This window comes from Pholis gunnellus (assembly GCF_910591455.1).
Source record: "Pholis gunnellus genome assembly, chromosome: 14".
Classification (NCBI taxonomy): Eukaryota; Metazoa; Chordata; class Actinopteri; order Perciformes; family Pholidae; genus Pholis; species Pholis gunnellus.
Window position 1 is genome coordinate 20,702,853 of NC_136541.1, and position 14,297 is coordinate 20,717,149.

At 42.3% G+C, this 14,297-nt stretch overlaps 1 protein-coding gene across 2 annotated transcripts in view; it reads left to right on the plus strand.

Annotated features, from left to right (window-relative positions):
• sdr16c5a (short chain dehydrogenase/reductase family 16C, member 5a) overlaps window positions 1–10,624 on the plus strand; it is a 32,775-nt gene extending 22,151 nt beyond the window's left edge. For both annotated transcript variants that reach the window (XM_079173881.1, XM_079173882.1), the window contains exon 7: window positions 8,193–10,624. In XM_079173881.1, coding sequence (XP_079030007.1) covers window positions 8,193–8,289 — 97 coding nt within the window. In that variant the 3' untranslated portion in view covers window positions 8,290–10,624. The remainder of the gene's footprint in view (window positions 1–8,192) is intronic.
• The last annotated feature ends 3,673 nt before the right edge of the window (window positions 10,625–14,297 follow it).

Here is a 14,297-nt window from a genome sequence, read left to right on the forward strand (position 1 = left end):
GACGGGCCGGGGCGATCTGCTCAGCATGCTCAATTCAGTAGACGCCTCTGCATCACCAAACATAGACATCTGTAATATAGTCAACCCTGTAACCTCTTCACATTCTGTTGATAATGTAAGCTCATGTTTTTAATGTTTTTAACTAAAAATGATGGCTGCATCTTACACATTGCACCTTTTTAAATGGCTACATGTAGTCATCCCTTATTTTTACATTGCATTTATACATTTATACATGCATTTGATATGCATGTAGATGTTCCAGGTATACTCTAAAGAAAGGTCTGGGTCCTTCATTCCCCCAGTGGCAGAGATAGTTACAGTAGGCCTTTATTTGGGAAAGGCTTATACTAGTATTATCCAGTTCCCCTGTTCCTCAGTCAATGCAAACACAGCTCTTCCATGTTTACCTGTTGTCTTGATAAATTCAGTATAATGTCCGTCGGTACAGAGTCATGTCCGATGTTCCACCTCTCCTAGCAGCCGTCCCTTTCTAGGCTTTTAATGTGAACAAAGCATCCGGGGGTTCTGTTGATGGTAGCTCAACATCGATCGGGAGTGCGGCAAAGATACTTGCTTCCATTAAGTGATAAATAATACATTTCTTGTAGCCTAGCATGTCATCATATGACTAAGCCTTTCTCTTGCTGTTTGATGTTAAGGAGCATCTGTGTTCAGAAAAACAGTATTTCTCCAGTTCCATTCCGTGTGTATGGTCTTTGCTTTTACTTCCTCTCAGTGCGGTGAATAATTCTGGTTGACACTGTGTCTGCTGACATTGACTCACATTCTCAAGCATCACTACAAACTGATAGATCCCACATCCTGCTTTCAAAACGGCCACGAGCACAGTTATGGCACAACTGTGCGTAGGCAGTTTTGATAAATGTCCTCATTTATCAAAGCGTAACCTGAGGCCATCTCAGCTGGACCTTTTCTTTGACTTCATCAGTGTGCAGTGATTCACTGGGCGGTGTAAGGGCAGTGTGGTGGACATTTTTCAATTATCACTTCACTTTCAAAAGCATTTCCATTTAGTCTATTTGTCTTTTCTAAATGCCAGCCATTTGTTTCCCTCATCATTGTTGTACACATTTAGAGTTCAGGTTAATTTAGTTATACAATCTTTTATCACAATTATAGAGGGGACATAAACAGAGAAGACATTAAAGGCAACCCACCCAGATCCAATGAATCACAAAACTACAGAACAAAATATGAATAACAGACCAATTTTAGCATGTATAGAATACAAATGCTTTTATGAGGGACCAAATAATAGGAAGCCTGGATGATTGAAGTGAAAGGCAGAGGCTGACGGAGAGAACAGCGGGGGCTGGGCTGAACATTAGGGTTGATGAAATGTGGATAGTGGCAATCAGTGAAAGCATATGGGGCTGGAAACTTGGTCTTGAATTAATGTGGAACATGGGCTGGTGCCAATGGCTGGAAAGGTAATGGAAGCATTCACAGCTGGTGAGAATGTGAGGATCTATATCTGTGTGTATGAATTCACAGATTTGTACATTATTGATTACATTATGGTTAACCTTGCTATGTTGACGGAACAGAAAGTAGTCCTTAGTCCTGGTGGACTTTGGGCCTTTGGCACACATGGTAATCCAGCGTTGAGTGTCGAGAAAGAATCTCTTCACTCCATGATTTTGCAGTAGCACCATAACCTTCTCTCAAAGATGCGTCATCTCACCTTCGTGCTCCATCTTCAAAGTACATCAAGTGCCATTAAGGTCATATAAAAGATCATCTTTAAGTGGTGGGGTGAATGAATCAAGGCTGTTATCGTCTTCTGCTCTGAAACGATTCACAGATTCACAAAATTGGTTCTTTCACATCATTAAAAAATGTCCTTGGCTTAAGCATCAATTTACTACAACTTTGATGGACACGTGAAGAACCAGGGATATCATCTTTTTTATTTCATGCATTCCTTATCTAAACCTGGCGCCTACGTTACCCACAATGCAACTCTGCTGCCGAGAGTTCGGTTGGAGATTTAGGTGTGTTGTGCTGATAGCAACTAATTTAGCCTGGATCCTCCAGCAGAGAGGTCAAATACTTCTTTTTAACTCTACACCTCCAGACTCAAATGATATCACTGGAGACATTAAATGCTTTATACTACTTTTTTTAATATATGCAGTAGAACAACCCAACACCTGGAGACAGACACAATTGGTGTACTTCCCCTTTAATTACAGTGTGGCTTGTCTTCATTTTGTGGACTCAAACAAGTTGAGATGTTTCTCCTGTCATCACTGACGTCCTGCCGTTGTTGAATCAGGATACAAATACTGTAGCCATCTGTGTTCACCCAGAGCTCTACGATACCTCATATCAATAGAGACCAAACTATGTGTATACATGTGTGTGTGTAAATCATATGGCGCAAACAATGAATAGACACTGCCGTATTTACGTCTAGATGACGTTATGTTGAGTGTTGATGGAGCTGCTACAATGTTAGCATAGCCTAGCACCGATCGATCCAAGCTCCATTGAGAAAACAAGTACAAATCGGCATCATTACGTAGTTATTTCGGAGTCCCTTTTTGTCGGTTGATTGCCGTTAAATCACAGCCAAATCAGTTTATTTTGTGTTCATACAGCTGCAGTAAACAGCCGACGTGTGGCTTGCTAGACACAGTGAACAGCTTGATAAAATCCACGGTGCTCCTCTGGACTATGTTACTACTACCCAGACATGACGGCGTTTAGTTCTCCGTGATATCTGGGACTTCCACAACACGTACTAAGTAGAAATACAGGTTATTTTTCCCACGGTTGATGGCGGCCAGTTGAACGGCTTTCAGGGCGATAAGCCGCGCCCCCTCTCCGGCGCGTCCAGCGCGATTCACGTGAATGAACACAAATAGTCCTCGGCGAGACCGGTGGTGCGAATGACGCGATTAACACGATTCGCGCCGCATTAATCGTGTTTGGTGTGAACACCAAATAGAGGGTGAAAAGGTTCTAGAACCTCCAGAAAGTTTGAACCATAGAAGGGTTCTCTGTAGATCCTCAGGGGGTTCTAAGTGGAACCTTTCACAGATGGTTCTAGGTATGAGCCTTTATGTTGTGTTCTAGATGGAATCTTTATTAAAGGCTCAACCAGGAGCCAAAAAGGGTTCTCCTATCAGGAGAAGCCGAAGAACCCTATATGGTTCTAGTTTGCACCGTTGTTTCTAAGAGCAGTTGCCAGTTGTTACACAAGGAAGAACCACTAAATATTCTACCTGCTGTCCCCCTATATTAACAGAAGAGTTGACGGATGAAAAGCACATGGATGGATTCATGTCTGTGGGAACAACATTGCAGCACACCAAGAGCACATCTAAGGAGGTGATACATTTACAAAGAACAGAGACATAATATGAGAAGTAAATCAGATGTTTCTGCTCTGTGTTTCTGGCCTTCAGTCAAACAAAGCACAGGCCTCAAGCTGCCTTTCATACAACCATCAAGGGCCGTCCGTTTTATGGAGACACTGGGTGTCTTTATGGCGCTGGATGCGACTTATGAAGCATGATAATGTTCCTCTCTGGAGCTGTTTTTTAGCTGAACAAGTACACCCCACCTACAATAGTGATTGCAATTGTTTTATGTGCCGGTTTATGCATGAAACAGGTGTTTAAAACAGATAGATCAATTAAGATTAGCATTTTATGGAGCTGATACTGGTAATCCGGGTCAGAAATGTCACTTCATCGCTGTTAATGAGCCTTCTGACCATCCTGGTTTTAAATGTACCTACAACATGGCCGTGTCGTTGTTTGACTCTGATCAGTTAGAGTGTACATTGTCAGTTAAAGGTTTACTCTTCTGGTTATACACATCATGATCAGTTTATTCGTCATTCTTGGTGGTAGAAACACTTAAAAGGGTCCTTCTTTTCCACCGCGGCTGGGTTGCAGCTCTCTGGCTTTAAGCGGAAACGTTGCTCCAACCTTATCAAATCTCCCTCTCGTAGCAGTTTTTCATAGATGATGTACTGTGTTACTTGATGGTGCAGCTGTGGAGATGCGCATTTCTGAAATGATCCTTGATAAAACGCAGAGGGACAGTTCAAAGTGTTTTTTTTGGTGGGGACAAACAGTGATGGCAGTAGCTGGCTGTGGTTAAGCATCATGTTGAGGATTTGTGTGGCTGCGTATCGTTTTCTTCAATATCTTACCTGCTGGTTCGGTCTTTCCCCAAACATTGGAAACCTGCAGTGAAGTATACGGCACAATCTCCGGGTGTGGTGGCAGCTGTTGTGTTGCTACAACGTTACATTCCTCCTGATGCACGGCAGGAAGGCTCTACGGTTTTGTTTTTGTCATGTTTTTCTTGTGTAGCAAATGGGCTACAACTACATGTTGTTGTGCAACCCTGTGTGGCATAATGACCATAAATGCTACTTGAATCCCTCCGACCATGTGGTGCGTCATCATGCCAGCAGAGTGAAGAGGTTTGCATGTCGGCCTTCATTGGGCAGTTGACAGTGAAGAGACAGGCTGAACCCTGGGGGAGAGCGGGGAGGTGACATGCAGCGAAGGTCCCCGGCTGGAATTGAGCCAGTGATGTTTTCAGTGCAAATTGAAAGTTACAATTTGGTCTTTGAAGTTCAGGTTGACTTCTTTTAGTGTAAAATGTAATGTGAAGGTGAACTCTGACCTCTGTTCTGTTTCTAAAGCTGGGGAACAGCCAGAAAGTCCTGTTGAATGTTAACTTTGACAATGCCCACGTACATTTGTAGATGTTTGGACAGTGAAGCGAATGATTGGACATTTGTGGTGGAAAAATTAATTGACCCGCTGTTGAGTCTTTTTAAAAAGCTGAAATGAAGAATATTGTCAAACAAAACTTGTCACATAAAAGTATTTATTCTCAGTTACACAGAGTCACTCTTGAGTCTGCAGGAGTGTTCGTACAGTTATAAAGAGAAGGATCAAAGGGTGGGGGGCCTGTTCCATCCCATGCAGGCGTTGTTCCACAAGTTATATAACACAGTTGTATTTGATAAGAATATGAAATACACATAAGAATATCAAGTTTCTATCACACAAACAGTAAGATACATTTGAGCACGTATGTTAACACAAAGGATGAAGATCTACTGAGTTCAGAGCAAAAGTACAAGTTCTTAAGCATTTACACATTACGTAGAAATGTTCCATCACACAGTACACATCATCACGTGCTGCAGCTTTGTGGTTGTTTACAATAATGTTGTATTTGTATTCCGCTTGTGGCGGAACTACAAATGACACTCAAACAGCCCACTGACTCATTACACTTGATTTAGTCACAGCGCTCGTATGTTCTGTATGAAATAAACGTTTTGAAACAATTGTCGAAAAGTAACTTTGTTTGGTGCAGCACAGATATTTACAACACCAAGCTTCACCGTCACCCCGATGTGTTTCTATTTCCATTGTGTGGGACGCAGTAGTAGAGGTGAAATGCTGCCCCCTATGTGTTTGGAGGTATTACACATTGCACCTGTAGTTTGTATACCAGCAAATGCATCATTGACTGGAGGTCAGTACAAACGGATGCAGCTTTCTTAAGAGCAGGCTTAGTCACGGTGCCTACGTTTCCCACAAAGCAACACATGGGACTCTGCGTTGGCTCCAGTAGGAGGAGGGCAGTGCGAATCACTCCCATCACTTAACCCAAACTGATTCAAGCGGTGTAATATCTGTGATCCCCTCGGTGCTTCAGCAGACTCCTTTTGCCCTTTAAGTACGTTTGATGAGAGACGTCTCTGGTCCATTTGTCTGCAGACAGAGCCATTATTCTCCATTAGAAAGCCTCTCCTCTCTGGAACACAGCTCCCACAAACAGGGATAGCGCCTTGCCTGTCACCTCTGTTCATTTTACATAAAAGCCATTGTGCTCAAGCTTTTAATAATGCGCTGTTGGGTTATCCAGCCTTGTCTCCGCTCGCTCTTTGAAGACAAAAGAGTCGTCGTCAGTCATCCAGAAGCCGCTAACTCCGGCTCATTTAGGAAGAGATGCAGGGAGGCAGCATTCTGACTCCAACAAATGATTTAACATTAGCACAAATACGTTGCTCCATTAGGAACTTCATTCTTACTGTTGACACGAACAAAGCTGTCGGTCCCTGGAATGCGTCTCCAGAAATACACGGTACTTCCATCAACAGGTTCTTTTGCTCCTTTCACATCGTGTCTGTGGCCTCGTTTTATATACGTCCAGCACAGTCGTGGCTAGAAGTGCAGTATGAAACAGTTATAATGCAATACATCATAAAAAAAAAGAAAGAATGCAAGTTGAATTTCGTTTATTTTTATTTTACAAAAACTGGAAATCAGTTGAATCTATATTCCCAACATTGAAGTGTTGCTAATGGTGGAAATAAATGGAATGATGACGTGTTTCCAGCCTGTCCTCTCCTCTCAGACAAATCAATCATGGCTTCATGGCTCTGAGCTCAGCATTCAATGGTTTTTTACAGGATGTTTAGAGAACGGTTTGTTTGACGCAGTTTCTATATGAGACATGTCCAACAACGTGTTTGTGATTAGATATTGATTGTGTCAGGTTTGACAGCTTCTGGCTTGATAAACGGTGTAGTTTTGGCGATAGTTTAAAAAAAACCTTGTGGACCTGCTAGAGTCACATGATGCAGAAGTTATCCTGAATGTGTGGCTCGGACGAGAATCCAACATTTCTACAGAGCTGTGCAGCGGGAGGAGTCGCTAGTTTACAGGTTGTTTTGATGAAAACCACTTCAACACGCTGTTCATCAGAACATCAGACCGCAGACATGCTTCAGTCTGATGTATTTAATGTTACAGCATCTGTACCATGCTAACCCATTTAAGAAGCAGAAGAAGAAACAAAGAACATGTCTCGATGTTTTATTTTGACCAGATGCTCAAAAACTCATGAACCGTGGCAGATGTGAGGAACGTGGCTCGTCGGTTTGTTCGGTTCTGCCACAAAAGCAGATGAAAATGTGTTTGCACAATGAACTGAAACAAATGTGCCATGATGTCACGTCTACGACAGTGTGAAAGGCAGAAACATTATCACCACTCAACTACACGCTGTAAACAGTCATTATGTGTCACTCTGCAGGAACATAACTTAGCATAATGACGGCAATCTCTGTTTATTGTGGTGCAGCCAAGTGTGCTAATGCTAATGAGAGGACGCCATCATCAAACCAACCAAATAGAAAAGCTTTTTTATTATAAATACATCAAATAAAATCAATAAGAAATGCAGCATAGAATAATGTGACAACAATATGAAATTAAAAAGAAGGATTTGCATACATACACATACTGTGTGGATGACGTCTAAGCACCTTAAGGTGCAGTTAAAGTCTATGGAGAACACACACTCAGTGTCCAGTTCATCACAGCGAGCTAAAGCTGTCAGTCCTGTAATCCATCCTCCGTCATGCTTGTGTTGAAACAATCTAAGAGATGTATTTTATTAACAGTGTGACCGTATGATAGTTTAAAGGCTGCTGTTTGTCTATTGCGTTATACTGACAGATGTTTCTATTGTTTCAAGCCAAAGTTTTGGATGCGTCAGGGACGACATGTCAGGGACGACCCGTCAATAGACGCTTGTGACATGCATAAAGTCCTTTCAAAATAAACTTCCGTCTTCACAGGAAGTTTACGCTGTTTGTTGCGTTGTTCACCGAAACGCCGGAGGACGTACACACAAAATGAACTGTGTAGAATCAAGAAGACAACTGGCAAAAATCCAGAAGCCATGTTTTCCATGAAATTAGATAAAAGATCGAAGACTTTTTCTCTCAAACATCCATACATTTGTTTCAAATCTGTGTTGGTGGGGACTTCTCCTTTGCCAAGATAACCCATCAGCAAACGGCCTGACCTTACTGGCAACATTTCATTTGAAACAGATAATTACAGATAAAATATTTCTCTTTTTTCCAACAAATCAAAAGGGAGCTTGACGTGAATAAAAGTAAGACCTAGCATGCTAGCACTTAACAAACACACCGGCTCTTTAGCATCCAGGCTCAACACACTTTGAGTCCAAGTCTTCCTCTGCACATGTGCCTTTAGCTGAAACATGCTACTTTAAGTGACTCTGATGAAACACTGGTGAACAGACTCTATTTCTATTTCCAATCCCAACTCCTCCGCTAAACTGCTGTGCCGTTGTGTTTCTCTCCACAGCATCCTCCCCATGAAGCAGGGCATTCTGCTGGGCCAGTACCTGGGAGCCTTCAGCCTCATGGACACATTCAGGGGACGCTCCAAAAAAGAGGAGTGAGTGGAGGAGAGAGGAGAGGAGGAGAAGAAGTCCAGGGGGACTGAAGTGGAAGGAGGTGCATTTTAATCGTAATCTTCCTAGAATAATACAGATCAGGCCAAAGGTTGGATTGGATCTGTAGACTTTACCTCCTCCTTCATTTCAAGGGCTCATGCTTGAATACAAGCTCTCGATAGCTCACAATGTATAATCCGTCTTTTAATTTCCTTCATGTACTTGTTTTTAAATTGCATTATCATTCGTTGATTGAAATGTTATTTTATTAATAACAGTTATTAATTGAATATAAATATAATAGTATTTCTTATAAGAAATGTCCTTTTAAATTCAGCCGTCCAGCGTTTCTATCTACTACTGCTACTTGCTGAGGACCAACGCTGATGATTGGCCTCCACAAGCCAGTCAGACCCTCACGGCACAGTAAGGCGGGAACAGGAACGTCCCTTCTGTACGGTGTAATAATGTGTCCGTGCTTTGTGGTGTGGCTTTCCACGGCAAACACCAAACCAAAGAAACTAACCAGAGCCTCGAGTTTAACTGCTTCACAACAGGGTGGCGTATGGAAAGAACACAAAGTGGGATTTAAAGGAATCTCTGCTTGAAAGAGTAGGTTAGGTCCAACTGTTCTCTTCTGTTCATGACTGGTAGAATAGCAGTGACAGTCTGCCAATGTTGTCCGACTGTCGACAGGACTCACTGTCTTTGTATTAACAGATACAAAGATCCAGAAACAGCTTCTGTCTTCACCACCACAGAACCCTGTTTACTGTACAGGATGCCCATCAGAACCCCCATCAGACAGAGCGCGCCTTTGCAGTTTTCTGTATTTCCTAAAAATGTGTATTGTTGACGTTGAGGGCCTTTCCCGCTCTGAGTTAAAGGTAATCAACTCGAGGCGCTCAGGACGCACAGCCTGCAGATACACAAGGTGCGTAGAGCAGACACACAGCCTGCAGATACACAAGGCGCATAGAGCAGACGCACAGCCTGCAGATACACAAGGTGCGTAGAGCAGACACACAGCCTGCAGATACACAAGGCGCATAGAGCAGACGCACAGCCTGCAGATACACAAGGTGCGTAGAGCAGACGCACAGCCTGCAGATACACAAGGTGCGTAGAGCAGACGCACAGCCTGCAGATACACAAGGCGTGTAGAGCAGACACACTTGAGGCGCTCAGCAACGTAAAAAGCAGCGCACTAAACACTTCACTCTTGTTGAAGACGTTCTGTCTGATCTATCTATATACACTTATTCAAAAAGCTGGATATTTTTTGATAACGTGGACAACGCTGACATGAAGTAATATTCTGGCAAAGTGTCATTTAACCCTGTTTTGAATGTAGCCATAATAATCACGTCCGTGAGGTTTTCGTCTCGTCGCTGCTCAGAGTTTCTCTGTCCGTCATTTCAAATGAAAAAAGCAGGCGCTTATATTCAGGAACAGTGAAGTAAACGATTTTAGATATCTGATACCTCACCGTATAAAGTTTGGACCACTTAAATATACTCGCTGTTAACACATTAGCTGTAACTCGCTAGCATTGTAATAGCTAGCCACGTACTAGCATGCTGCAGCTAGCTAGAGGGGGGTGGAGACCCCTCTACTGTTCTCTTCTTGCTTCCTTATATTCTTGGAGCGGATAAGCACAAATACATGACCACAAGCTTTAGTAGGTGAACTTCAGCTACATCTGCTAACTCTTTATTCCTCTTGTACCTCAGGTCACCTAGCTAATGCTAATTTGAAACGCTTTAACATGCTACATGCAGCACTACTATAGTAGAGTAGTGGTAGTAATAGTTAGAGAACACACAGGGAGCTGCTGTGTGACAGCATCGGTCTCACTGCTATGTTCAGAAGGTAATGTGTCTTTTTCCTGTGGATGAAAAAACATTTTCAAACCCGAAGTATAGGTTTATTGAAGTACGATGTATGGATTTTGCACTTAAAATATAATTTCCACATTAGTGGTCCTGTCATTTACGACCACGTGATGATGATATTATAAAGGTTATAATACATATGAGTCCATAACCTTTGTTTTAATTAACGATGTTCCATTTTTAATATGTAATATGTAACAGATTGCCATCATATGTGTGTATCTCATTTGTAGTTGATGTTTTTGTACTGAACACAACTTCTGTAAAAGTCATTTGAGCTCCTCTATCGGTACGGAATGGGTTTTAATTAAGAGTAGCATATGTTGCCTTAAATCATACAAACAGCTGAAGTCATGGAGAAAGAAGCCATGTGGAGATATGAATCTAAAGGTACATGTGACTGCCTGTTTGAGAATTCTGATCAATAAATTCCAATTTCAAATGTTTTACATCTGTGTTTTCAGTCTCTTGTTCAGCATCATGGCTGAAGTGAGTTACCTTCTGCTTACAATGTGTCAAGTCTTGTTGGGTCATAATTGAATTCAGTGGTGAATGAGAAGAATTCATGGAGCACCTGCAACGTCTCAACGGTTCAAATGCAGCCGGGAACCTTTGTTGCATGTCATACCTCCTCTCGCTCTTCCTCTTTTCCAGCCTGTCTCTTCACTGTTTACAACAAAAAGAGAAGAAAATATTTCATGTGTTTACATTGTAATTTTACCGTTTGAGGTCCTCAATGATAAATGATTGATTTTATTTCAGATTTTCACTTTGATCAACAGCTGTTTTTTTTTCAGCTGTATGTAGTCTTGGTGCACATGGTGTTCAGGTACAGTGTACAACGCACAGACATCAAATGGTGCTCACTCCAAGAGAAGAACGGGAATAAGAATACGACACTAACAGCAAACAGCAGGAGGGAGAGAGGGCAGCCTTGTCCATTCACTCTGCGGTGAGGAAAATAATGTTTGTATCCAATTTCAAAAGTTGGTGCCAAATTAGAACCGTATTATTGTTTGGAATAAATATTGCCATGATACCCGGTCAAATGCTTCTTGAGCATCGAGGGACATAATCGTTGCTTCTGTTTTCTCTTCTTTCTGATGGGATGTTTTGTTTAATAAGCTTCGTAAGTTATCGCCATAGTATCTTCCAGTGATGAATCCCGTCTGATCAGGATGGATGATTCCAGTTGTTACGTTATAGTTGCCTCAGTCCAGGACGGTGCCATAGATTCTAATGCATGGTGGTATGCTCTTAGTGGTGATAACATATCCTTGAAGGTTTTATAAAATGCATGAATATATCCATCTGGTCCTGGGCTTTGACTATTTGTGATCGTTGATCACCTGCTTAATCTCCCATTCCTCAACAGGCTCATCTAATTAGCTGCTGATTCTGTCAGTTCAGTTAACGTTATAGGATTTAGGAACTACATCATCAGAGTATCCGTGTTTTTGTATAAAGAGTCGTAAAACTCTGCAAAGGATTCTTTTGATTTGATTTTCTGTACCGTTTTAGATGATTGCTGTTTTCCTCATCTCAATGCTAATAACCTGCTTGCCTTGTTACCGTGTTCATAGTGTCTTTGGTTTGTGAATCTTAAACTTCCCTCAATTTGATCTGATAATAGGCTGTTGAGTTCTCTCCGGGTTGCGTTCAGGTCGTTTAGGAGACCGTTTATGTTCCAAGTCTTTTATTTTATCTCCCAGTTCTCTCTGTTTAGCCTCTTTTCCTCTTCTCCTAGCAGAAGTAAATGAAATAATATGGCCTCTGATGTACTGTATGCTTTGGCACAATCCCACAATGTAAGAGGTGTCGTTTCGGCCGAGGTATTGATATGCAAGTATTCCTTGAGTTCTGCTGTGATAAAGGAGGCAAGTTCTTTATCATGGAGGAGAGATGCATTAAGTCTCCATTGTTTAGATGTTGGTCTTTGGCCTCTATCCCATTTTAATGCCACAGGTGCGTGGTTGGATATAGTTACAGGCAGAATCTCAATGTCCACTGTCCTGTGTATCTCTGCCATAGTGGTGAAGAAATAATCAATCCTTGAATAGGATGTATGTCTGCTTGAATGGAAGGGGATCTTATTGAACAACGTCCTGATAGAGCCAGGCTCGTCCTCATTAGGTGCGTATACATTTATGAGGGACACGTTTGTGCCATCAATTAATCCATTAACTAAGATATATCTCCCCTCTGTGTCTTTATGTCCTAGTGTTTGTGTGAAGTTAATTTGTATGTGTATGAGTATGGATACTCCCTGACCGGTGTGAAGAGTAATATACTTTATCTGCCCAAGACCTTTTCAACTGTTCATTTCTTTCTCTTAACAGGGCTATGGAGACCTTTGACATCATAACTTATAACTTTTAGTGGGTCCATTATGTACGGTATGCAACTTGCTTATTTTGGGAGTTTGTGTAGAGAGATGGGAAGCGGAAGCAAACAGGCAGCACATGGGTCATGTATCTTGTGATGTGGAGTGAGGGGGTGGGGTAGAAAAGGATATTTAAGAAAGATGGATAGAACGGTGCACAGTCGAGATTGAATTGACTCTGCTATAGGTGTGCTAAGATAAGGAATAGAGAAAGAAAAAGAAAAGTAGACACAGAAAAGGACTGTGTAGAGTAATGGCCATTCAGGCCCCGACAGCATCTCCATCATTGTGTACTTTGGTGAAGATCACTCGTGGTTTCTCCCGGTCTCCTGGTCTCCTGGTGGCGAATATGTGGTGTGATCGGTCGATCTTTATGTCCCGTCCATCTGCATCTTTAGCATCTTTGGCAACTGTTTTAGGGGAGCTTGAGTCCGGTTGTTCTTGAATGCCGGCTATTCGGATATTACACGTCTCATTCTCCCCTCCATATTCTCGCATTGGTCTGTTAAAGTTTGTCACCTGTCTTTGAAGGCTGGTTATCGTAGCTTCTTGTGCGACCACCTCGTCGGCCCATGTTGATAAGCTGCCCTTCATGTCGGCTTTCATGTGGTCAACTTCTGTTTCTGCACCGCCGCTTGTAATTCGTACTTCAGGGCATTGAAATCTTCCGCTAGCGCACTTTTAAATTCCTCTCTTATAATTTTTGAAATCTTTTGAAATAAAATGTCCGCTTTCATTCGTTCAGAGAGGAGGGTTGGTCCGGGTCACCTGGCGGGCTCTGTCTCGTGGTTCTTGTTGGCCGCAATGAGCTACCGTCGGTTTATATTTGTATTTTTGAAGCTTTTCCGTCATTCAAAACAACGTAGCTTGCATAAATCAGCTTTTGGCCTCTTTGAGTTGTCCTCGGTGAGCGTTGAGGCTGGTATTTCTGTAACATTAGCTGTTTTTTGATAAAAAATATTGTCGGTTCTGCAGGAGCACTGAAATTTGTGTCTTACTCCATATCTTGCTCACTAGCGCCCCTAAACATCCCCTTTAAACACGGCACTACACTTCTTGGTAACAGTCCCAACCGATCAACTGCACCCTCACACAGTAAAGGAAGTATTACACTCATCATGTTTATGTAAGAAGAACATCTGATTTTAATCTGCTGCCCAAAGTTTTGAAATGCTTTGTTTTTGAATAACAATTTGAAAGAAGAAAAGAATAGCTAGGTTAGGTGCCTGACATGAGGTCTGTGGTTCTGTGGTTAACACAAGCTGAAGAGATTTCAACAAACCGGTGTGATGCTAACTTCCTGTTGGCCTACAAACATATGTCAGCCCTGCAGCCCTGCATACTGTGCTGTTGGCATCCATAGAGCCAAGCAAGCACATGATCAGCACTCAGCCAATGAAATGAGTGCTGATTATGGTTCCAACTTGCATTTTTTTGTCCCCTTTATTTCAAAATGATTCAAGATCCAAGATCATCCAAGACTGTTGCTTTCTTTCCTATCTGATTCCAGGTGTAGCCCAGTCTCTTGTGTCTGCCTGGAGATCCTGTCGCCAGGTGCGTCTTGGCCGGCCTCTTCTCCTCTTCCCTTGTGGACGTTAGGTCCTACTTGTGAAGACGTGTTGTGGTCTTATCGTGCATCTGATGGGTGTCCCGTGACAGTACAGCTGTACTGTGTAGTTTAGTAACATGTAGTGAATTTACCAGGAGGGTCTGAACAGTGTGACGGTGCATTTGGC